We start from the raw sequence: 26,468 nt of genomic DNA on the forward strand, positions 1-26,468 counted from the left end.
TGTGTGGTTGAACTGAATAGCCTGATTGTGATACCTTAGTCAAATGAGCAAAGCCATATTCAAGTCACAGGATCCAAAATGTATTAACATCACTTTAGAACCCATGGCTTGAATATCTGCCTTCAGCATTCCTAAGTGACCTACTAGATATTCTTTCTGCTTTAAATAGTCTTGACCATTTTACTTAACAGTTGAAGCTTTTACTATTTATTATTTGTTTATTCACGAGTTGAATATTGAAATTCGGGTAGTGAACTTGTGCTATTAATTAAAATGTTGCAAGGAAATCCAGTATGTTCAAAGGATTGTGGAAAAGTTAAGCCCATTTCTGCCCTTGGTACCTCATTTGGAATTGGCACTTTGGTGACAAAAAATGTCTTTCTTAATTTAGAAGTAATTTAAAAGTATGATTTTGTCTTTTCTTTATGAAAATCATTTTTTGGACATCAATTTGCCATCATATAAATCTTTACTACTTTATTTATCTCCAGTATGAGAATTTGAAGATCACATAGGTATATATTCTACTAGAGAGTCCCTGGATACCTTCATTTTTAGATAGAAAAATTGTAAATCTGAATTGTTTCCCTTTATAGCCAGAGTTTTCTAAAAGGATGCTGATAAGCATCTGTTCTTTTATTGCGTAATGTTTCAGTTGAGTACACAAATGCTAGAAACTTATCTAAATTATATTTACAATAATTTTTCTTTAAGGTAGTATTTGTTCATTGCTCTGGAATTACCATGTTTCTCAGTGATTTTTGCCAGACTCTCACCCTTCAGCTATTCACATTTAAAAAAATTATAGCCTTGTTCATTCCACTAAAATAATTTTAAAATGAGTAAAAGATTTAAATGCTTTTTAAAAAAGCATCAAAGGAAAATCTTTTGGTAGTGGGTGGTCTTTTATAAGCATGACATGAAACCCTGAAGCCATAATGGGAAAGATTGATAAGTTTGAATACACAAATATAAAGATCATATTCATCTATTAGATCAGCCATTATTCAGAAGGTTGATAATGCACAGTATCATCTAGAGTCTGAATAAACAAAAAGCCTCATACACTGAAAATGTAGCTAATACAATTTGGAGGGGGAAACGGTTTAACAACATTGGAATTTAAAATACTCATTGACTCAAATCCACTTCCACTAATTTATTCCACAGATATTCCCACAGAAATGTGAGAAGATGAACATATAAGAATGTTTATTACAATATTATTTGTAATAGTAAAAAATTAAAATCAATCTGAATGTTCATCAGTAGCAGTAGCATTTTATAAGTGAAATACTTGTAGCCACTTAAAAGAATGAGAGGAATTTATTGCTAACACATGAAGCTTACAAAACTATTTAATCACTGTGTATAGCATGATACTCTTTCTGTTAAAAAAAATTGAAAGATGGTAGATTTATATATGCTTTTGCTTAGAACAAATTTGCATAAACATTTATGGAACTTAACTGTAGCTATCTTAGGGAAGGGAGTGAGATTATGGAGGACTTTATTGTGATGATTGGTCTTTTAAAATTGATTACTTTTGGAGTCAGAAGAAAAGTTTTAATAACTATTCAAGTTAAATGTCATTATCACTTTCTTTGAGAATTAAATACTTTTTGTGATAAAACGTGGAGGAAAGACCAGAATATATCTGTTGTGTCTCAGTATAAACACCCAAATGCTCAGTACTCTTTCCGTCCCCTGTAGTCCACTGACTCCCAGATGTTTCAAACCTGAGAATCACTTGGTAAATATGGCTTATTAGACCCTCTTTTAAGATTCTGGCTAGAAAGGTCAACTTTTTAAATTTGTGGGGTTTTGATCCTGCTTCTACATATTGTTATTCAATCAGTCTAGAGTGGGGCCCTTGACTCCATATTTTAAAGAGTCTTCCTAAGTGAGTGACAAAATCAAACCCTGATTGGGATCATTGCTATAGCTAACCTTCAGCCGTTTTATTAGGGTGACTTACGGTTCTGACATGAGGAAAGATTTCTGCCTGGAATCTTTCATGTGTAGGGTTTACAGACTAATAATCATTCATTCAAGAAGTATTTATCGAGTATCACTTACGTTTCAGAGGATGCTACTCTAGGATAGAGTAGGGAACAAAAAGACAAGTCTTCAAGGAACGTTTTATTGAACCAGACAACAAATAAGTAAAAAAAATACATAAGATGTTTGATAGTGATATATGCTATGGGTAAAAAATAAAGCAGGGAAAGAGAATATGAAATGTTAAGAGTGAGTTTGAAATATTATATGAGAAGATTACTGGTGACTTGAGTAGAGAGGCTAAGGAAGTAAGAGTTAACTATGCAGATATCTTGAGGAAGGAAAGGTCCTAGGCAGATAGCTCAGAAAACGCAAAAAGCCCTGAGTTGGAAATATACTTAGCTTATTTGAGGAACAACAAGGAGGCCTATATAGCTGGTGAGAGTGATGAAAAGAGCAGTAGGCAATGAGGTTTAAAAGAAATGATAACAAAGGCCAGGTCACGTAGGGCAAAAAGCAAAGTCTCTTTCTAAATGAGTTTGGAGGTTTTGAGCAGAGGAGTAACTTTTCATAGATCATCGTTTGCTCTCTTGAAAATATATAAGAGTAGAAGTGAGGGGCCAATCCAAACAAGAAATGGTTATGGACCAGGATAGTGGTAGCTTGTGTGGTGATCAGTGGTCACATTCAGATATATTTTCAAGGTAGAACTGTCAGGATATACAGAGGCAATGGATAGAATACACACTGATAGAGGGAATTTGCTGTGTGGGAGAAGGAGGAGTCAAAGATGACACCTAGATTCTTGGCCTGAATAAGTGCCATTAACTGAGTAGAAGAGACTGCATAAAGAGCTGATTTGGGATGGAATATCATGGCTTCAGTTTGGGTCATTTAAAGTTTAGAATGGCTGTTAGATATCCTAATATCTAATTAGATGTCAGGTAGGCAGCTGGCTATATGAGTCTGGAATTCAGAGTAGTGGTCCAGGCTAGATAGATAAGTTTGGGAGTCATCAGCATATAGATGGAATTCCAAACTATGAGACTGCATGGGATCACCAAGTGAGTAACTATAGATAGAGAAGAGGTCCAAGAAGTAAGTTTTAGGGCATCTGACAGAATTGTTTTTAGGAAATTTACACATTTAGAACTAAAGTTCTACAGATTGTCAACTTAATCTCAAATAGTTAAGAAAAGAAATGTGTGGTTTTAAAAATTTATACACACACATAAATACATAGAGAATAAGAAGATAAAACAAGCAGATGTAGTAAAACATTAACAATTGGATTGTTATGTAAGAGAATGTCCTTGTTTTTAGAGCATGGAGAATTTCTGGAATAATATCTTCTTGTAGACAAGAAGCGAGTGGAATCTAGAACATAAATCTTAAGTTTGGGGAGAAAGTTCCTCCATAGTAACAGGACTAGAGGTAGAATGTAAGGGCACACACACAAGTAGATCAGTAGATAGACGTAGTGTGGGAGCTTGTGAAAATTCTCTTGCATTGCTTCAGTTTTCTGTGTGTGTGTGACAAAGCAGAGTTTATCAGCTGATAGTTTAGATTCATTTCATTGGAATACTTGCATATTTATTAAAGACCTATGTGCCAGCTAGGTACTAGGAACATGAAGATAAATGAGATAACCTTGCACTTGAGGAGCTCCTAATTTGAGACACACTGCTAATTATAATGCATTACAAAATGCCCTCTAAAAGAAGTATTAAAATATCAATACTGTGTATTAAGACATTTTAACATACATGTCTTTTGACTCACTTGTTCTAATTTTACAAATCCACAAAATCCAACCTAAGGAATTAATCCACAGTGCACAAAATATTAAGCACAAAGAAGTTTATAGCAATAGCTTTCACAATAGTGTTAAATTTGAAAACAACTTACACTTTTAACAGTTTGGGAATGGTTATATAAATTATAGTAGCAAATTGACAAATTAGCCATAAAAAATTATTCTACACAAAGTTTTTAATCACAGGATAAATACTTATGATCAGAGAAAATAGCAGACTATTAAGTTTGTTGTTTTGTTGTTATTGTTGTTGTTGTTTTTGAGGAAGATTAGCCCTGAGCCGACGTCCACCACCAATCCCCCTCTTTTTGCTGAGGAAGATTGGCCCTGAGGCATGCCCATCTTCCTCTATTTTATATGTGGGACATCTGCCACAGCATGACTCGCTAAGGGTCCACGCCTGGGATCCAAACTGGCGAAACCTGGGCCGCTGAAGCGAAGTGCATGAACTTAACCACTGCGCCACCAGGCTGGCCCCCAGACTATTAAGTTCATTTGTTTGTTTTAATTTTTTTTTTTTTGAGATTGGCACCTGAGCTAACATCTGTTGCCAATCTTCTTTTTTCTTCTTTTTCTCCCCAAAACCCCCAGTACATAGTTGTATGTTCTAGTTGTAGGTCCTTCTGGCTCTGCTATGTGGGATGCCACCTCCGCATGGCTTGAAGACTGTTGCTAGATCCATGCCCAGGATCCACACTGGTGAAACCCTGGGCCACTGAAGCGGAGCGTGCAAACTTAACTACTTGGCCACGGGGCCAGCCCCCAGACTATTAAGTTTTTAAAAATAAAAATATTACAGATGAGCTCAGCCAAGTAAAAGCAAATCAATGAAAAGGTCCCTTTAAAAAAAATAGGTATAACATAAACACAGAAGTGCAAATTTTTATGTGTACTGCAGCCTGATGAATTTTCAAACTAGTTTTGCCTGTGTGACCAGCACCCATATCAAGAAAAATTATTTTCAGAACCTTGTTTATAATCTTTATATCTTTCAAAAAGAAGAATTTGCTTATATTTTTTATTTTTCTACAGACAAGTGTCAATTGAGGAAGGAGAAAGGAAAGCCAAAGAGCTGAATGTTATGTTTATTGAAACTAGTGCAAAAGCAGGATACAATGTAAAGCAGGTAAGTGTTCTTTGAGTATGGGTTGAGGTTATCAAATTGAACAAACATTATGAAATAATTGTGTGATTATTCTATTCTCTAGTGTAAGATTTTCTTCCAGTTAGCAACAGGAGGCCTCATGAACTAGCAACATATTATTAAACAGTGAAAAAATATAAATGTGGCAGTTTTTAGAAAAAGAGAAAAGACTTGTCAAACTTTTCAGATTGTGCACAGGACAGCTATTTTATTATGATTGCAAGATTATGTGAGTGCAAGGTAGTAAAGTCACCATTCTTTCACTGCATCCCTACTGCATTGTTTCAAGGTAAATTTTCTTTATTTTAGAGGTTGATGGTAAGATTATGATAAAAGAAAGCAAGTATTTGCTGTCAGCAATGGTGTTTTGATCGTTGTGAAAGTACATTGTGGTTACTTTATCCTTAATAAACTGCTGGTGTGTTAACAGTGTTTATAACATGAGTGTTTGGGGAGGTGGAAAATATGAGGAGACCTCACATTATCAAACTGTTTTCTAAAAGTTACGATAGCCAAAAACTCACCTGCTTAATTCTTCAGGGCTGCATATCATATACAGCAGTGGTCCAAGATTTGTAGGATTTATAGACCAATAAATTATTTTTTTAATTCTAAGTGATCAACAGAAGGTTAAAGTAATATCCTTTAAACTGAATAAGTAGAACTTTATGAAAAATTCTCTATATTGTTTCCATTTTTGGCACTTTATTTCCCATCTCTCCTTCCCTTGAAACATGTGTAAGTAATATTGAATTGTCACTGATTCCCTCCTTAGAGATACTGTTTCATGCTTCCACATCTTTGTTCATGCTGTTGTTCTCTTTGGTTAGAATACTGATTTTCTTTCCTGAATGATACCTACTGATCCTTTTAAGTTTCAGTTTAGATGTTAGCTCTTCAGAGACTTTTTCTCTGGCATTCTCCACCATCCCCCCAGGCTATTTCACTTGGTGATAAATGACCCTATTCTGTGTTTTCACAGACCCCTGGCCCCTTTGAAACCACTGTCATAGAACTTACCACATTATTACCACCATATTATCATATGTCACTGTCCTAGGACAAAGCAGTGAGTAGCTTCATCTAGCTTTCTCTATTATAGTCATTTTGATAAGGATGTGAGCTAGTTTCCTACATGTCAAAGTATTGCCTTCTCCAAGACATCTTTCAGTCTGGGTTAATGTCTAAAGGGATTGCTGTGGCCCCCTAGTCCTGACCCCAAGTAGTCTCATAGGTTTGGAAGCTCTAAAATCATCAGCATGTAATGAGTGCTAGTGATAGCTACTGTCTTCATAACATTTAATTGCTTACAAGTTTAGATAACTTGTAGGATGTGGAGAAGATGGGGTATGTCATTCATTTGCTATTTTATAAGCACATAGTGTTTTAACAGCTATATTGAATTATAATTTACATACCACAAAATTCAGTTGTTTTAAGTGTACAATTCAATTAATTTTAGTGAATTTACAGTATTGTACAACCATCACCACAATCTGATTTTGACATAATTTTTTCCAAAAGCCTGACCTAGGCAGACAGATATAGCTAACTTGTGATAATGAGGAGAGACTTCTTTTACAAAACAATCTTATCCTGAATTCAAAACCTATTTGCTACTTTATTATTTCTCCTTATTTAGAGAGCATGTGATTTTGCTGAAGTTCCTGATTCTATTGTGACTAGATTTTATCTTTTAAATATAAATATATTAAATATGACCAAAATTACCATTTTCAAATTTTGGAATAGAGCTGCCTTTTAATTTTTTTGTAGCTTCCTTCTTAACTCACAAAAACCATTACTTTTTGTTTTATAGGGAGGACCACAATATTAGAAGTTTATTTCAAAATTTAGAGACCCATGCTTTGTCAGCTTGTATATTTAGTTAAGGAAGAAAAAATTCCTTGGAACCCCCCCGAGTGAGAGAGTGAAACCAAAAAAGAATTAAAATCTTATTTTAATAAGTACATTTAAATAAAGGTTTAAATCCTCGCCTTTTAACTGTCAGTGATTAATCATGTAGAATATATTTCTGTCATGTGGGAAAATTACTGGCTGATTTTAAGTATTAGCTAAGAAATATATCACATTATTTTTTATGGATTGTCTATTCCCTGAATTAGTTTTTAATAAAGGAGCTGAACGACTACTCTAAGTATCATTTTAAAAACTTAGCCAATTAAATGACTAGAAATGGAAGTCTTTTCTTTTAGTTGCACTACAAATCACATCAATGTTAAAAAAAAAAATCCCAAAAGCATAACCTTTGATATCAATTGATATATTAGCTGTATAGAAAAATGCAAATTCAAAATGTAAATCAAATCTGCCAAATAACCATTGTCCAATTCCTGGAGTGAGAAAAGTTTTCTCTAAGACAGATATTTTTGAAACCCATACAGCTTACGGTTGAGGCTAGGAATGCATTTTTCCTCCACCTTACTGTCTTTGGCAGAGAGTAGAATACCTGATATCCAAACAAAGGTAACAAAGGACAGAGGTTTTAGAATCGCAGTTTGTCCCTATGAAGGGATCCTCGGATTAGAGAATTGTTTAATGGTTCTAACCTTTAATGTGCATAATAGTTACCTGGAAACTTATGTAAAATACAGGTTCCTGGGGCACTACTTCTAGACATCAATTCAGTAAATCTAGAGTAGTGTCATAAAATCTACATTTTTAACAAGAATCCCAGGAGATTTCTCATGCAAGCTATAATTTGTAAAAAGACATATAAAGCCATAGAGATGATTTAGCAAGTATGTCCAATTTATTCAGTTTGCTAGTTGTTTGAACAAGTATTGATCCCCTAATCCCTGCTAGATACAGAAGACAGGCCTCCTACATTCAGGTGCCTCCATATTCTGTTGAAGCCAAATTAGTACATAAGGAATTAAATATGTACCCAAGTGCCAAAATGTGTCTTTATGAAGTAGAACAAACCTAGTGAAACCCAGAAGCTCTTTTGACTCATTTGTATTCTCACCTTAGAACCAGTCATTTGGATACCTAGTCTTGTTGCTTCTGCTTTTCCCAGTGCTGTGTTAAGGCCCTTGTTTTCTGTTGCCTTGTCTATTACCAGAGTTTATTAGCCGATACCTGCCTCTAATCTTGCCCCTCTTTAGTTTATTCTCCACCATGCTATCCCAGAGTAATTGTTTTAAAATGCAGATCTGATCAGGTTACTTCTGTGAATTTTACTGTGAATTTTAAGCAAACTCCTTAGTATGTTATGCCCTGCTGTTCAAAAATCTTTGATCTAGCCCCTGTATAACGTCACTATCCTGATCTTTGGTCATTGTATACCCGTATGACGCTGCTTAAAGTGTCCCAAGTTTACTGTATTCTCATAGTTACATTGTATGTTATTGTCCCTCTTACTAAAATACTGGTTTCTTCACTGTCTGCTATTTGTAATTAAAAACTCAATTCAAGCATAATCAAATTTAGATTAAGTGCCTTTCCTAATTATTGCTGTAGTACCCTTTCTTACTTTTAATATAGAAGTTTTTCATCAATTCTGCCTCCCACTAGACTGAATTCAATAAATGTTCACTGGAAGATACACAGAGGTCTGTCTGTGTATAAGATGTGTTTATCAGTACTAAAATACTGCCTAGTTGTACTTTTCCATGTACACAGATAATTTCTAGCTTTCTGCTAATTGGATTCCCTTGTCCCCACTCCCTCTTTACTGGATCATAATGCATATAATAAAAGCTTAAAATGGGCTTTCTCTGTTGCTCTTTTTCCTTTTTAAAGAATTCAGAGAGATTTTATTAATGCATCATTTAATGTTTGACCATTTAATGTCTGGTTCAAGGGATTGGGCCTTAGTGCCTAAGAACTTTGGCTTAAAATAAAATAGATTTATTCCTACCCAATACTGCTACTTGTTCTTCTTATTTAAAAATGTTCTGTACTTAACCCTTGTGCTCTTTAGTCTGGTTTAAGCACTTAACCCTAAAACCCTGTTCTATCTTAAAGAATATTGTTGTAGTTTTTAAATAAAAACTATCAAAGCTAGAACTAGAATAAATATCTAACTTGATCATTTGTATTATATAGGTTATTTAAGTAATGTTTTTCATTCCACTCAATATTTCATAAAAAGACAGCCTGGGGCTGGCCCCGTGGCCGAGTGGTTAAGTTTGCGCGCTCCGCTGCAGGCGGCCCAGTGTTTCGTTGGTTCGAATCCTGGGCGCGGACATGGCACTGCTCATCAGACCACGCTGAGGCAGCGTCCCGCATGCCACAACTAGAAGGACCCACAACGAAATATACAACTGTGTACCGGGGGGCTTTGGGGAGAAAAAGGAGAAAAAAAAAAAAATCTAAAAAAAAAAAAAAAAGACAGCCTAAGGAAAAAATTGTACCCCTTATTTTTCTAATTTTCTTTTTAAAAATGCAGTAATAGTGCTTTCTTTGTGAAAGTGGTATGGTATTTAAATTGCTGAAGGAAATGGTTATGATAAGGTGATTATTTAAGGCTCCACCTGACTTTTCATCTGAGAATTAGTACATTCTTTTAATGAAGTATTAAGTGTATGGGTGTCAACTTTTCTTATTATGTTCTCTAATTTTACAGTAGTGGGAAATGGAAAAAGAACAGACCTTTAACTTCTAAAATCATCAGTGCTTGTCAGAAGAAAAAGATTTCTTTGAAAGAGAAGGAAGGACTTTGTGAGAAATTCGTGATAGCTGCTGGGCATCAGGGCTAATACATCAATGAACGCTTGTGTACATATTCACAGTGGAGTTGTGTGTGTGTGTGTATGAGACAGTTATTTTATACCTGCTGCGAAAACATGTGTACTTTAAGCATTAGTAGAGATGGTGTCTTTTCCACCCCACTGTATCCTGTGTCTACCATAGTTCTTGACTCATAGCAGGTCTTAACCTTGTACTTTTATCATGTACCTTGATCCACAGGGTTCAAAGACCCACAGTATGCATGACCACTGTAAGTTCTTTGGAGAATATAAAGTTATGTAAAATACCATTCTTGATTTTGTTTTTTTAAAGATTTTATTTTTCCTTTCTCTCCCCCAAGTCCCCCAGTACATAGTTGTGTATTTTTAGTTGTGGGTCCTTCTAGTTGTAGCATGTGGGATGCCGCCTCAGCATGGCTTGATGAGTGGTGCCATGTCTGCGCCCAGGATCCGAACCAATGAAACCCTGGGCTGCTGAAGCACAGCATGCGGGCTTAACCACTCGGCCATGGTGCTGGCCCCCATTCTTGATTTTTAAAATCTTAGGATATAGATTGAGAAGAAGAGTCACATTCTTATGAAAACTATGCAGTAAAGGGTAGATAACACATGATAAATGCCTAATGAATGCTATGGATAGTAAGATCCACAGTAAGAGAAATAAAATGAATACTGATACTGGGAGGTATATTTATTGAAGAAATGAAGAATATCACATACAGTTAGGATCAAGGAAGGCTTTGTTTAAAAACACCACAATCTGAGCTAAACCCCTAAGGAGTTTATTTGATTTGCATAGATAAAAGGCAGGGGATACTCAAAGGAAGAAGAGAAATTAATGTATAGTATAAGATCACTTAGCACATATTGTATAAATATTATGCCATATATATTAACTTTAAAATATTTCTTTATTGCCTTCCTAACAAGCACTTTACATACAATGTGTAAGTGCTTAGATACTTGCTGAATACAAGAAAGAATCCAAGTAATAGTCTTCTAAATCAGCTGCTATTGTTGCTCTGATTTTAGAGAGAAAATTTGAAGCATAGTTGTATAACTTTCCCAGAATTACCTAAATACTATATGTTAGAGTCAGTTAATGTACCAAGTATTTATCTCACTTAATTCTCACAGTATTCCTATGAAGTAGATAGGTATATCCATTTCACTGATAGGAAACCAAAGTTTTAGAGGCTAAGTAACTTGCTTTAAGGTTATATAGCTGAAACTAGATTTTGAACCTGGGTCCATTTAGTCCCAAAATCTATATTCTTAATCCTACCACTATTCTGCCTCTCTCATATATTTTTTTTTTAATTAAGATTATGATAGATTACAACCTTGTGAGATTTCAGTTGTACATTATTGTTAGTCATGTTGTGGGTACACCACTTCACCCTTTGTGCCCTCCCTCCACCCCACCCACCCCCTTTTCGCTGGTAACCACCGGTCAGTTCTCCTTGTCTATATGTTAACTTCCACCTATGAGTGGAGTCATATAGAGTTCGTCTTTCTCTGTCTGGCTTATTTCCCTTAACATAATACCCTCAAGGTCCATCCATGTTGATGCGAATGGGACGATTATGTCCTTTTTTATGGCTGAGTAAAATTCCATTGTGTATATATACCATATCTTCTTTATCCAGTCATCAGTTGCTGGGCACTTAGGTTGGTTCCATGTCTTGACTATTGTAAATAATGCTATGATGAACATAGGGGTGCATGGGACTCTTGGAATTGCTGATTTCAGGTTCTTAGGATAGATACCCAGTAGTGGGATGGCTGGGTCATAAGGTATTTCTATTTTTAACTTTTTTTTTTTTGTATGTTTGAAATTATTTATTTGAAATTCAGCATCAGAATTTCCTCCATGTCAACAATAAATTTTCATGGAAAAATTTTCTCAAGTTTATATATTAATGACTTAAGTGTCCTTTTATTTTTTTTAAGAAACTAGAGCTACTATATGTTCTAAGATTCTGTTTCTCTTTCTGTAAAGTGAATTCAATTTGCCGATCTCTGAGGATTCATGATATGCTAAGATTGTGGAATTTTATAATCACCTTACCAGCCTGTGAGGTTGTGTGTCCTTTTTTTTTTTTTTTAACATAGTTTGATACCTGGAAGAAATGATAAGGGGTGCTGTGGCTCTCTCCTATGAGCTTTTTGAACGGATTTCAAAAACTGATTAAGTTACAGACATGAGATTAAGTTCTCACATTATTTTTTTTTTATTTTTTTCCAGGTTTTTTTTTATTGAGTTATTGATAGGTTACAATCTTGTGAAATTTCAATTGTACATTAATGTTTGTCAGTCATGTTGTAGGTGCACCACTTCACCCTTTGTGCCCGCCCCCCACCCCACCTTTCCCCTGGTATCCACTAATCTGTTCTCTTTGTCCACATTTTTAAATTCCTCATATGAGTGGAGTCATACACAGATTATCTTTCTCTTGCTGGCTTATTTCACTTAACATAATTCTCTCAAGGTCCATTCATCTTATTGCAAATGGAATGATTTTGTTCTGTTTTGCAGCTGAGTAGTATTCCATTGTATATATGTACCACATCTTCTTTATCCATTCGTCTGTTGATGGGCACTTAGGTTGCTTCCACGTCTTGGCTATTGTAAACAGTGCTGCAATAAACATTGGGGTGCATAGGACTTTTGGGATTGCTGACTTCAGGCTCTTTGGATAAATACCCAGTAGTGGGATGGCTGGATCGTATGGTAGTTCTATTTTTAGTTTTTTGAGGAATCTCCATACTGTTTTCCATAGTGGCTGCACCAGTTTGCATTCCCACCAGCAGTGTATGAGGGTTCCTTTTTCTCCGCAACCTCTCCAACATTTGTTGCTATTAGTTTTAGATATTTTTGTCATTCTAATGGGTGTAAGGTGATATCTTAGTGTAGTTTTGATTTGCATTTCCCTGATGATCAGCGATGATGAGCATCTTTTCATGTGCCTATTGGCCATCCGTATATCTTCTTTGGAGAAATGTCTGTTCATGTCTCCAGCCCATTTTTTGATTGGGTTGTTTGATGTTTTGTGATTGAGTTGCGACAGTTCTTTATATATTAAGGATATTAAGCCTTTGTCAGATATATGACTTGCAAATATTTTTTCCCAGTTAGTGGGTTGTTTTTTTGTTTCAATCCTGTTTTCATTTGCCTTGAAGAAGCTCTTTAATCTGATGAAGTCCCATTTGTTTATTCTTTCTATTGTTTCCCTTCTCTGAGAAGACATGGTGTCCGAAAAGATCCTTTTAATACTGATGTCAAAGAGTGTACTGCCTACGTTTTCTTCCAGAAGCCTTATGGTTTCAGGTCTCACCTTTAGGTCTTTAATCCATTTTGAGTTTATTTTGGTGAATGGTCAATTTTCATTCTTTTACATGTGGCTTTCCAGTTTTCCCAGCACCATTTGTTGAAAAGACTTTCTTTTCTCCATTGTATGCCCTCAGCTCCTTTGTCAAAGATAAGCTGTCCATAGATGTGTGGTTTTATTTCTGGGCTTTCAATTTTGTTCCATTGATCTATGCACCTGTTTTTGTACCAGTACCATGCTGTTTTGATTACTGTAGCTTTGTAGTATGTTTTGAAGTCAGGGATTGTGATGCCTCCCGTTTTGTTCCTTTTTCTCAGGATTGCTTTAGCAATTCGGGGTCTTTTGTTGCCCCATATGAATTTTAGGATTCTTTGTTCTAATTCTGTAAAGAATGTCATTGGGATTCTGATTGGGATGGCGTTGAATCTGTAGATTGCTTTAGGTAGAATGGACATTTTAACTATGTTTATTCTTCCAATCCATGTTCATGGAATGTCTTTCCATCTCTTTATGTCGTCATCAGTTTCTTTCAAGAAAGTCTTGTAGTTTTCATTGTATAAATCTTTCACTTCCTTGGTTAAATTTATCCCAATGTATTTTATTCTTTTCGTTGCGATCATGAATGGGATTGAGTTCTTGAGTTCTTTTTCTGTTAGTTTATTGTTAGTGTATAGAAATGCTACTGATTTTTGAGAAATCTCCGTACTGTTTTCCATAGTGGCTGCACCAGTTTGCATTCCCACCAATAGTGTATGAGGGTTCCTTTTTCTCTACAACCTCTCCAACATTTGTCACTTTTGGTTTTGGATATTTTTGCCAATCTAACGGGTATAAGGTGATATCTTAGTATAGTTTTGATTTGCATTTCCCTGATGATCAGCGATGATGAGCATCTTTTCCTGTGTCTATTGGCCATCCTTATATCTTCTTTGGAGAAATGTCTGTTCACGTCTCCTGCCCATTTTTTGAGCAGGTTGTTTGTTTTTTTGTTGTTGAGCTGTGTGAGTTCTTTATAGAGATGAACGCTTTGTCGGATAAGTAGCTTGTAAATATTTTTTCCCAATTAGTGGGCTGTTTTTTTGTTTCAATGCTGTTCTCTCTTGCCTTGAAGAAGCTCTTTAGTCTGATGAAGTCCCATTTTTTAATTCTGTTTATTCTTTCTATTGTTTCCCTCATCTGAGGAGTTATGGTGTCCGAAAAGATTCTTTGAAACTCATGTCAAAGAGTGTACTGCCTATATTTTCTTCTAGAAGACTTATTGTTTCAGGCCTAATCTTTAGGTCTTTGATCCATTTTGAGTTTATTTTTGTGAATGGTGAAAAAGAATGGTCAATTTTCAGTCTTTTACATGTGGCTGTCCAGTTTTCCCAGCACCATTTGTTAAAGAGACTTTCTTTTCTCCATTGTACGCCCTCAGCTCCTTTGTCAAAGATTAGCTGTCCATAGATGTGTGGTTTTATTTCTGGGCTTTCAATTCTGTTCCATTGATCTGTGCACCTGTTTTTGTACCAGTACCATGCTGTTTTGATCACTGTAGCTTTGTATGTTTTGAAATCAGGGATTGTGATGCCTCCGGCTTTGTTTTTCTTATTCAGGATTGCTTTAGCAATTCGGGGTCTTTTGTTGCCCCATATGAATTTTAGGATTCTTTGTTCTAATTCTGTAAAGAATGTTATTGGGATTCTGATTGGGATTGCACTGCATCTGTAGATTGCTTTAGGTAGAATGGACATTTTAACTATGTTTATTCTTCCAGTCCATGTTCATGGAATGTCTTTCCATCTCTTTATGTCGTCATCAGTTTCTTTCAAGAAAGTCTTGTAGTTTTCATTGTATAAATCTTTCACTTCCTTGGTTAAATTTATCCCAATGTATTTTATTCTTTTCGTTGCGATCATGAATGGGATTGAGTTCTTGAGTTCTTTTTCTGTTAGTTTATTGTTAGTGTATAGAAATGCTACTGATTTGTGTATGTTGATTTTATACCCTGCAACTTTGCTGTAGCTGTTGATTGTTTCTAATAGTTTTCCTATGGATTCTTTGGTGTTTTCTATATATAAGATCATGTCGTCTGCAAACAGTGAGAGTTTTACTTCTTCATTGCCTATTTGGATTCCTTTTATTTCTTTTTCCTGCCGAATTGCTCTGGCCAACACCTCCAGTACTATGCTGAATAGGAGTGGTGAAAGTGGGCACCCTTCTCTTGTTCCTGTTCTCAGAGGGATGGCTTTCAGTTTTTGTCTGTTGAGTATGATCTTGGCTGTGGGTTTGTCATATATTTATTATGTTGAGGTACTTTCCTTCTATACCCATTTTATTGAGGGTTTTTATCATAAATGGGTGTTGGATCTTGTCGAATGCTTTCTCTGCATCTATTGAGATGATCATGTGGTTTTTGTTTCTCATTTTGTTAATGTAGTGTATCACGTTGATTGACTTGCGGATGTTGAACCATCCCTGTGTCCCTGGTATAAATCCCACTTGATCATGGTGTATAATCTTTTTGATGTATTGCTGTATTCGGTTTGCTAGAACTATGTTCATCAGTGATATTGGCCTGTAGTTTTCCTTCTTTGTGTTGTCCTTGTCAGGTTTGGGGATCAGCGTGATGTTGGCTTCATAGAATGTGTTAGGGAGTGCTCCATCTTGCTCGATTTTCTGAAATAGTTTGAGAAGGATAGGTATTAAATCTTCTTTGAATGTTTGATAGAATTCTCCAGAGAAGCCATCTGGTCCTGGACTCTTATTTGTGGGGAGGTTTTTGATTACTGTTTCTATTTCTTTACTTGTGATTGGTCTATTCAGATTCTCTATTTCTTCCTGATTCAGTTTTGGGAGGTTGTAAGAGTCTAGGAATTTGTCCATTTCTTCTAGGTTGTTCAATTTGTTGGCATATAGTTTTTCATAGTATTCTCTTATGATCCCTTGTACTTCTTCGGTATTTGTTGTGATTTCTCCTCTCTCATTCCTAATCTTATTTATTTGAGATTTCTCTCTTCTTTTCTTAGTGAGTCTGGCTAAGGGTTTGTCGATTTTGTTAATCTTTTTGAAGAACCAACTCTTTGTTTCATTGATCCTTTGTACTGTCTTTTTTGTTTCAATATCGTATATTTCTGCTCTAATTTTTATTATTTCCCCCCTTCTACTGACCTTGGGCTTTGTTTGTTCTTCTTTTTCTAATTCTGTTAGGTGTCATTTGAGGTTGCTTATATGAGATTTTTCTTGTTTAGTGAGGTGAGCCTGTATTGCAATGAATTTCCCTCTTAGGACTGCTTTTGCTGCATCCCAAATGAGTTGGTATGGCGTATTTTCATTTTAATTTGTCTCCAGATAGTATTTGATTTCTTCTTTAATTTCTTCAATAATCCATTGTTTGTTCAGTAGCGTGTTGTTTAGTCTCGACGTTTTTGCACCTTTCCCTGCTTTATTCTTGTAGTTGATTTCTAGTTTCATAGCATTATGATCAGAAAAGATGCTTGATATTATTTCAACCTTGAACTTATTGATGCTTGCTTTGTTTCCCAAGATATGGTCTATCCTTGAGAATGTGCCATGCGCGCTTGAGAAGAATGTGTAATCTGCTGTTTTTGGATGAAGTGTCCTATATATATCTATTAGGTCCATCTGATCTAAGTTTTCATTTAATTCTATAATTTCCTTGTTGATTTTCTGTCTGGATGATCTATCCATTGGTGTTAATGGGGTGTTGAGGTCCCCTACTATTATTGTATTGTTGTTGATGTCTTCTTTTAGTTCTATTAAGAGTTGCTTTACAAATTTTGGTGCTCCTGTGTTGGGTGCATATATATTTATAAGTGTTATGTCTTCTTGGTGGAGAGTCCCTTTTATCATTAAATACTGTCCCTCTTTGTCTTTCTTTATCTGTTTTGCTTTGAAGTCTACTTTGTCTGATATTAGTATAGTGACACCTGCTTTCTTTTGTTCATTATTAGCTTGTCTTCCATCCTTTCACTCTGAGTCTGTGTTTGTCTTTGGGGCTGAGGTGTGTTTCCTGGAGGCAGCATATTGTTGGGTCTTGTTCTTTGATTCATCTTGCCACTCTGTGTCTTTTGATTGGAGAGTTCAATCTATTTACATTTAAAGTGATTATTGAAATGTGGGGGCCTACTGCTGCCATTTTATCTCTTGTTTTCTGGTTCTCTTGTATTTCCTTTGTTTCTCGTCCCATGGTGTTTGGATTACTAATTCAGGTATGTAAATTTCTGTATTGGGTGTCGTCTTATTTGTAATTTGTGTCTTTATTCTTGTTATTTGTTTACTGGTTACCATATGGTTAGTATAAAACATCTCAGAGATGTGATAGTCCATTTTCTGATAGCCTCTTATTTCCTTAAATTAAAACCTTCCATCCCTTTTCTCTTCCCCTTCTAGGTTGTTATTGTCAGATTTCTTTTTTTCCCCCTTCTTTCTTGTGTTGTGAGTTTGTGGTTAAAATGACAGGGTTATATTTATTCTTGGTGTTTCCCTTCCTTTTATCTTTAATGTTTTATTTAACTTTTGCTAACCTGTTCTGATGTAGAGCTGCTACTTTCTGTCATTGTCCTTCTACTTATCTCCTTTGCTCTTGGTTTTCTAACCCCTTTCCTTTTTTTGATTTTTCAGGAATGAGGGTTTTCCTGAGCATTTCTTGAAGAGGAGGTTTTGTGGCAATGAACTCCCTTAATTTTTGTTTATCTGGGAAAGTTTTTATTTCTCCATCGTATTTGAAGGATATTTCGCTGGGTAGAGTATTCTTGGCTTCAGGTTTTTGTCCTTCAGAGTTTTGAATATATCATTCCACTCTCTTCTAGCCTGTAAAGTTTCTGCTGAGAAATCTGCTCATAACCTTATGGGGGTTCCTTTGTATGCTATTTTCTTCTGCCTGGCTGCCCTTAGTATTCTCTCCTTGTCATTGACTTTTGCTAGCTTCACTACTATATGCCTTGGGGTTGGTCGTCTTGCATTGATAAAGTTTGGAAATCTATTGGCTTCTGTCACATAAAGTTCCGTCTCTCTCCCCAGGTTTGGGAAGTTCTCAGCCATTATTTCTTTGAACAGGCTTTCTGCCCGCTTCTCCTTGTCTTCTCCCTCTGGTATACCTATAATCCTTACGTCGCATCTCCTAATTGAGTCAGATAATTCTCAGAGAGTTTCTTCATTTCTTTTTAGTCTTAGTTCTCTCTCCTCCTCTGCCTGCAGCATTTCTATATTCCTATCTTCCAAATTGCTAATTCTGTCCTCCATATTATCGGCCCTACAGTTCAGTGCATCTAGATTTTTCTTAATCTCCTCTGTTGTGTTCTTCCTTTCCAGTATTTCTGTTTGGGTCTTCTTTATAGTATCAAACTCTTTTGTGTCATAGCTCCTGAAATCGTTGAGTTGTCTATCTGAGTTCTCTTTTAACTCATTGAGTTTTTTAATGATGGCTGTTTTGAAGTCATCGTCATTTAGGTTATATATTTCATTGTCTTTGTGATTGTTTTCTGGGTATTTGTCATCTTCCTTCTGTTCTGGAGATTTAATATATTTTTTCATATTGCTTGATGGTGTAGATTTGTGCCTCCGCATAGAGATAGAGTTTAGTTACTGCTTCCACTTGTTTCTACTGGTGTGGTGGGGGAACAGCTGTTTATACTGCACCGACCAGGAACCCTATCAGCTGTTGCTAACTGGGCCTGGGCCCCTCCTCGTAGTCACAGTGGTCCTGTGGGGTCCCTCTTCAGCTGTGGGGGCTGTGACAAGGGGGCTTCAGGCTGCTGGTGCCTACTGTTGCAGACCACCTAGACGTGCTCCCTCCTTAGGGTCTGCAGCGGTGTTATGGGCTTTCCCAGCGGCCAGGGGCAGGATCACTTATATTTGCAGCTCTGTCACTGTCGGCGCCCACAAAATCTTACTTGTCCACTATAGGTCACAGCAGAGGTATGGGCATCTTCTGCAGTCTGTGGTTAGCTCACCTAGCTATGCTACTTTTGTCCCAGGGTCTTCCAGCCTTGTGGTTGCCGGGCAGGGGCTCTCTACTAGTGCTGTGCAGAGGCTTTCACTGAGGCTGCTGTGAGACTGTAGGGTTTCCCCCTGGGCCACGGAGGCGGGCTGCTGGAACTCCACCCAGCCCCAGTCCTCTCCCCTAGGATCTTGGGGAGCCCCTTGCCCTGTCTGGAGGACAGCCAGAGACCGTGAGTTCAGTGGCGGCTGGCTGGCTGCTGCCCTGCCTGGGATTCTCCTCTTCGGGACCCTCCCGGCATTCTGAATGCTGGGCGGAGCCTCTCCACTAATGGCAAGTAAAGGCTTTCCGTGCTGCCACAACGGAACCCCAGAGTTTCACCCTGGACCACGGAGCCAGCCACTGGAACTCCATCCAGCACCAGTCCTCTCCCAGGAGATCTCCGGTAGCCCCATGCCCCGACCGGGCGACAGCCGCAGTCTGTGAGACTGGCAGCGGCAGCTGGCGGGCTGCTGCCCCGTTTGGGATTTTCTCCGGGAGCCTCCCGGCGTTTTGGATGCTGGGAGGGGCCTCTCCACTAATGACAGGTAGAGGCTTTGCCTGCTGCCAGGACGGAACCCTGGAGTTTCCTCCTGGGCCGCGGAGCCGGCCGCTGGAACTCCACCCAACCCCAGTCCTCTCCCAGGAGATCTCCAGTAGCCCCGTTCCCTGACCGGGCGACAGCCGCAGTCTGTGAGACCAGCGGCGGCAGCTGGCGGGTTGCTGCCCCATTCAGGATTCTCTCCGGGAGCCTCCCGGCGTTGTGGATGCTAGGATGCTAGGCGGGGCCTCTCCCTAATGGGGAGTAGAGGTTTTTCCTGCTGCCTCTGGTGTGACATTCTGGAGTTTCCCCCTGGGCTTAGGTGTAATCTCGGTGGGCTTGGGTATGGCTGTGGTCACCTGTTTCCACCATTGCTCCTCTGGTGTGCGCACCCTCCTGCCCTTGGTGTGTGGTGATGTTTTGGGGGTGTCCTCTGGAAGAAAGCCGCTTGCAGGTACTAGGCTGTTTGGGGGTCGGGGTCAGAGAGTTTTCACCTATCTCCTCCTCCTCCCGGGGGGAAGTCCGTCCACCTTCTGATGTATAGCAGCACGGGTCTCTCAGGCGTCCTGAGATGCTATATGGATATCCTTTGTTAAGCGATGAATGTCCAGTTAGTTGTAGATTCGAAGGGGTAGAGACAAAGAAGACTACTCACGCCACCATCTTGGTGACCTATCCTGCCTCTCTCGTATTTAACCTTATGCCTATATCCTTTTGTGCTTCACATCCCTAACACAGGAGGATTTAATATCACTGAATGGTCAGGAATCTAAACATGATGAATATGAACTGGTGGAAAGAAATTATTTTATTGAACTTGCTCTTATTCAGTCATTAATTCACTCATCAGATATTTACTGATCACCTCCTACTGTCTAGTTCTGTTATATTATAGGCACTGGAGATACAGTAGTGAGCAAAACATCCTAAGTCTGTACCATTATGGAGTTTACATTCTAGTTGGGGAGTTAGGCTATAAATTAAAATATAATACTTGATGAGGTTGTAAGTGCTGTGGAGAAAAATAAGGTCAGGGAGATAAACACTACTGGTAAAAGGGTGAGATAGTGATGTTTTATAAAGGGTAATCAAGGAAAGCTGCTCTCATAAGGTGATATTTGAGCAGAGACCAAAAGGAAGAGGAAGTGAGTCATTTATATATCTGGGGAAGAACATTCCAAGCTTCAAGTACAATGACACGTTCAAAGGTGCTCGGCATGTTTAAGAAATAGTAAGGAGTTCAGTAAAGTTAGAGTGGAATGAGGGAAGGGGCAAGTGATAGGAATTGAGCTCACAGAGGGATAATTCTAGGGAACAAATGTCTAAGTCCATGTAGGCTATAGCAAGGATTTGGGCTTTTATTCCAAGTAAGATAGGAAGCTGTTGGAAGGTTTTAATCAGAGATTTGACATGATCTGATTGAAGATTTAAAGGAATCACTGGTGGCTCTGTCAAAAATAGACTGTAGAGGGTAAGGGTGGAAGCAAGAAGACCTGTTAAGAGTTAATTGTTAAAAAGGCGGGGGGGATAATAAAACAATCTTTCATTTAAGAAATGCTGGACTACCAAAATTAAAATGGAGATCTAGCAAAAAATCAAATCAGTCACTATGGAGCACTCATCATATGAGAATTACAGTGGTGTATAAAACACTCCTTTATGAAGTTTACTTTTATAATGGAAATTTGTAAGTTGATGGAACTGATTAGTTTAGCTTGCTCTTTGAAGGATGAAATGTCCTCTTATAAAATACTTAGTTAATTTCATAATAAAGGTAAGAATTGGTAGCAACAGTGATTTTAAAATCAGTTATCTGTGCAGTATTGCCGTGAATCTACACACATTTTAAATATATTCACATATTTTGTATATCACAATAAAGTCTTTTAACTTTGTTATTCATTTTTCATGTTTCATTATTTTATCTTTTATGGCAGAATTGCCTTATGGCAAATTAGTTATCCAGCAAAGATGTCTATGGCGAAAATACCAGACACAGATTTTGGAATGTCCTGAGTTGAGTATAGGTTAGTAGCATTGATTCTTTAAAACTAATTGAAATATTTTGAGGGAGTGCCAAATTTTTCAAATATATTGGTTAAAACTATAGATAATTTTTTTTTCTCCTCCTTCTTCTCCCCAAAGCCCCCCAGTATATAGTTGTATATTTTAGTTGTGGGTCTTTCTAGTTGTGGTATGAGGGATGCTGCTTCAGCATGGCCTGATGAGCCGTGCCATGTCCACGCCCAGGATCTGAATCGGCGAAACCCTGGGCCGCTGAAGCAGAGCACGTGAACTTAACCACTTAGCCACAGGGCTGGCCCCTATAGATAAATTTTTTAAATCATAGAAAATGGATCAAGTTTTTATGTCAGTGATTTGTGCATAATAATAGTTTCACAAAGCAAATTCCTCTTAAAAAGGATTATTAGCTATTTCTTCATACAGTCCTTCCCACAGTGCTTTCCATATAGAAAGAACTTCCATTTATACTAGGCAGCATAAGGTAGTAGAAAAAATAGAAACTTTGGAATCTCAGCTCTGCTATTTTATTGGTGTATAGCAAAATACTACTCTCTTTAGCTTTAGATTTCTGCAAAATGGAGATATTAATATCTTCCTCTCAAGTTACTTTGAGGATTAAAATGAGAAAATATGTAAAGATTCTGACAAAGGAAAGACTCAGTATTAGCTCCTGTCTTGCCTTAGTTGACTTGATTACTTCATACTCTTCATAAATTATTGTTACAGCATTAGTTGTTAGCTCTGGCTGCATGTTAGAATCATCCAGAGATCTTTGAATGAAACACTAAAGGCTCAGCCCCACCCCAAATCAGTTGAATCTGTCTTTGGGGGTGAGCCCCAAGCATCTGGTGTGTTTTTCGTTTTAAGTTTCCCAGGTAATTCTGATGCAATATAGGTATTGAGAACCACTCGTTTAGAGGGAAGGAGTTGATACATAACCTTTCAAGAAAGCTTTCCTGAAGTATTTCTTTCTAATTACTTTCAAAGGTAAAAATGAGGGGGTGGCGGGGTACGTGTGGGGCTACTTTAACCTATTTACTCTTCTGTGTCTAATATATTTAACTTTTTAGATAATAGAGGCTTGTTGCTTTCTTTAAGTGTATGTTTTTTCTGACTAATGGATCTACCAGTTAATCTCTGGTCTCTTTTTTTTTTTCTGGATGTAACAAACAATTTTAATAAGGTTACAGGATACAAGATCAACATACAAAAATTAATTGCGTTTCTATATACTACCAACGAACAATCTAAAAATGAAATTAAGAGAACAACTCCATTTACAATAGCATCAAAAACAAAACCTTTTATATGAAGCACCCATATAGGTAAATCCATATGGATGGAAAGTAGATTGGAGGTTGCCACAGGGTAGGGGCATGGAGAATGACTGCTAACGGGTATATGGTTTCTTTTTGGGTTGAAGAAAATATTCTGGAATTAGATAGTGGTGATGGTTCCACAACTTTGTGAATATACTAAAAACCAATGAATTATACACTTTAAAAATGTGGGTGTTGGGGCTGGCCCCGTGGTCGAGTGGTTAAGTTAGCGCGCTCTGCTGCAGGCGGCCCAGTGTTTCGTTGGTTCGAATCCTGGGCGCAGACATGCCACAGCTCATCAAACCACGCTGAGGCAGCGTCCCACATACCACAACTAGAAGGACCCACAGCGAAGAATATACAACTATGTACCAGAGGGGCTTTGGGGAGAAAAAGGAAAAAATAAAATGTTTAAAAAAAAAAAAGTGGGTGTTATACTGTGTGAATTATATCTCATTTTTTTTTATTGAGTTGATGATAGGTTACAATCTTGTGTGATTTCAGTTGTATGTTAATGTTTGTCATTCGTGTTGTAGGTGCACCATTTCACCCTTTGTGCCCCACCCCCCACCCCACCTTTCCCCTGGTAGCCACTAATCTGTTCTCTTTGTCCACATTTTTAAATTCCTCATATGAGTGGAGTCATACACAGATTATCCTTCTCTAACTGGCTTATTTCACTTAACACAATTCCCTCAAGGTCCATCCATGTTGCAAATGGGATGATTTTGTTCTGTTTTACAGCTGAGTAGTATTCCATTGTATATATATACCACAACTTCTTTATACATTCGTCTGTTGATGGGCACTTAGGTTGCTTCCATGTCTTGGCTATTGTAAATAATGCTGCAGTGAACATTGGGGTACATAGGACTTTTGGGATTGCTGACTTCAAGCTCTTTGGATAAATACCCAGTAGTGGGATGGCTGGATCGTATGGTAGTTCTATTTTTAATTTTTTGAGGAGTCTCCATAGTGTTTTCCATAGTGGCTGCACTAGTTTGCATTCCCATCAGCAGTGTATGAGGGTTCCATTCTCTCCACAACCTCTCCAACATTTGTTACTATTAGTTTTAGATATTTTTGTCATTCTAATGGGCGTAAGGTGATAGTGTAGTTTTGATTTGCATTTCCCTGATGATGAGCGATGATGAGCATCTTTTCATGTGCCTGTTGGCCATCCGTATATCTTCTTTGGAGAAATGTCTGTTCATGTCTCCAGCCCATTTTTTGATCGAGTTGTTCAATTTTTTGTTGTTGAGTTGTGAGAGTTCTTTATATATTAGGGATATTAAGCCTTTGTCAGATATATGACTTGCAAATATTTTTTCCCAGTTAGTGGGTTGTTTTTTTGTTTCAATCCTGTTTTCATTTGCCTTGAAGAAGCTGTTTAGTCTGATGAAGTCCCATTTGTTTATTCTTTCTGTTGTTTCCCTTCTCTGAGAAGACATGGTGTCCGAAAAGGTCCTTTTAATAGTGATGTCAAAGACTGTACTGCCTATGTTTTCTTCTAGAAGCCTTATGGTTTCAGGTCTCACCTTTAGGTCTTTGATCCATTTTGAGTTTATTTTGGTGAATGGTGAAAAAGAATGGTCAATTTTCATTCTTTCACATGCGGCTTTCCAGTTTTCCTAGCACCATTTGTTGAAAAGACTCTTTTCTCCATTGTATGCCCTCAGCTCCTTTTTCAAAGATTAGCTGTCCATAGATGTGCGGTTTTATTTCTGGGCTTTCAATTCTGTTCCATTGATCTGTGCACCTGTTTTTGTACCAGTACCATGCTGTTTTGATTACTGTAGCTTTGTAGTAAGTTTTGAAGTCAGGGATTGTGATGCCTCCCCGTTTTGTTCTTTTTTCTCAGGATTGCTTTAGCAATTCGGGGTCTTTTGTTGCCCCATATAAATTTTAGGATTCTTTGTTCTAATTCTGTAAAGAATGTCATTGGGATTCTGATTGGGATGGCGTTGAATCTGTAGATTGCTTTAGGTAGAATGGACATTTTAACTATGTTTATTCTTCTAATCCATGTACATGGAATGTCTTTCCATCTCCTTATGTCGTCATCCAGTTCTCTCAGAAAGGCCTTGTAATTTTCATTATATAGGTCCTTCACTACCTTAGTTAAATTTACCCCGAGGTATTTTATTCTTTTTGTTGCGATTGTGAATGGTATTGTGTTCTTGAGTTCTTTTTCTGTTAGTTCATTGATAGAATATAGAAACGCTACCAACTTATGCAAATTGATTTTACACCCTGCAACTTTGCTGTAGTTGTTGATTACTTCTAAGAGTTTTCCAATGGATTCTTTGGGGTTTTCTATATATAAGATCATGTTGTCTGCAAACAGCGAGAGTTTCACTTCTTCCCTCCCTATTTGGATTCCTTTTATTCCTTTTTCTTGCCTGATTGCTCTGGCCAGGACCTCCAGTACTATGTTCAATAAGAGTGGTGATAGAGGGCATCCTTGTCTCATTCCTGTTTTCAGGGGGATGGCACTCAGTTTTTGCCCATTGAGTATGATGTTCGCTGTGGGCTTGTCATATGTGGCCTTTATTATGTTGAGGTAGTTTCCTTCTATGCCCATTTTGTTCAGAGTTTTTATCATAAATGGCTGTTGGATCTTGTCAAATGCTTTCTCTGCATCTGTTGAGATGATCATGTGGTTTTTATTCCTCAGTTTGTTGATGTGGTGTATCACATTGATTGATTTGCGGATGTTGAACCATCCCTGTGTCCCTGGTATGAATCCCACCTGATCATGATGTATTATCCTTTTGATGTACTGCTGAATTCTGGTGGCTAAAATTTTGTTTAGAATTTTTGCATCTATGTTCATCAGTGATGTTGGCCTGTAGTTCTCTTTTTTCATGCTGTCTTTGTCTGGCTTTGGTATCAGCGTGATGTTGGCTTCATAGAATGTGTTAGGAAGTGGTCCATCCTCCTTAATTTTTTTGAATAGCTTGAAAAGGATAGGTATTAAATCCTCCCTGAAAGTTTGGTAGAATTCCCCAGGAAAGCCATCTGGTCCTGGGGTTTTATTCTTTGGGATGTTTTTGATTGCTGTTTCAATCTCTTTCCTTGTGATTGGTCTGTTCAAATTGTCTGCTTGTTCTTGAGTGAGCTTTGGGAGATAGTAGGAGTCTAAGAATTTATCCATTTCCTCTAGGTTATCCATTGCGTTGGCATAGAGTTTTTCGTAGTATTCTCTTATAATCTGTTGTATTTCTGCAGAGTCTGTTATTTCTCCTCTTTCATTTCTGATTTTGTTTATTTGAGCTTTCTCCCTTTTTTTCTTTGCAAGTCTGGCTAGGGGTTTGTCAATTTTATTTATCTTCTCAAAGAACCAGCTCTTTGTTTCATTGATCCTTTCTACTGCCTTTTTCGTTTCAATAGTGTTTATTTCTGCTCTGATTTTTATTATTTCTCTCCTTCTGCTGACTTTGGGCTTTATTTGTTGTTCTTTCTCTAGTTCAGTTAGGTGTAGTTTAAGATTGCTTATTTGGGATTTTTCTTGTTTGTTAAGATGTGCCTGTATTGCAATGAATTTTCCTCTTAATACAGCTTTTGCTGTATCCCATATGAGTTGGTATGGCAT

General features: G+C 37.4%; 1 protein-coding gene across 4 annotated transcripts in view; it reads left to right on the forward strand.

Moving 5' to 3' along the window:
• The window catches only part of RAB6A (RAB6A, member RAS oncogene family), an 82,900-nt gene that overhangs the window by 45,779 nt on the left and 10,653 nt on the right, over window positions 1-26,468 (forward strand). For all 4 annotated transcript variants that reach the window (XM_023645762.2, XM_023645763.2, XM_070274465.1 and 1 more), the window contains exon 6: window positions 4,850-4,943. In XM_023645762.2, coding sequence (XP_023501530.1) covers window positions 4,850-4,943 — 94 coding nt within the window. The remainder of the gene's footprint in view (window positions 1-4,849; window positions 4,944-26,468) is intronic.

The sequence above is a fragment of the Equus caballus genome, chromosome 7, assembly GCF_041296265.1.
Source record: "Equus caballus isolate H_3958 breed thoroughbred chromosome 7, TB-T2T, whole genome shotgun sequence".
Classification (NCBI taxonomy): domain Eukaryota; kingdom Metazoa; phylum Chordata; class Mammalia; order Perissodactyla; family Equidae; genus Equus; species Equus caballus.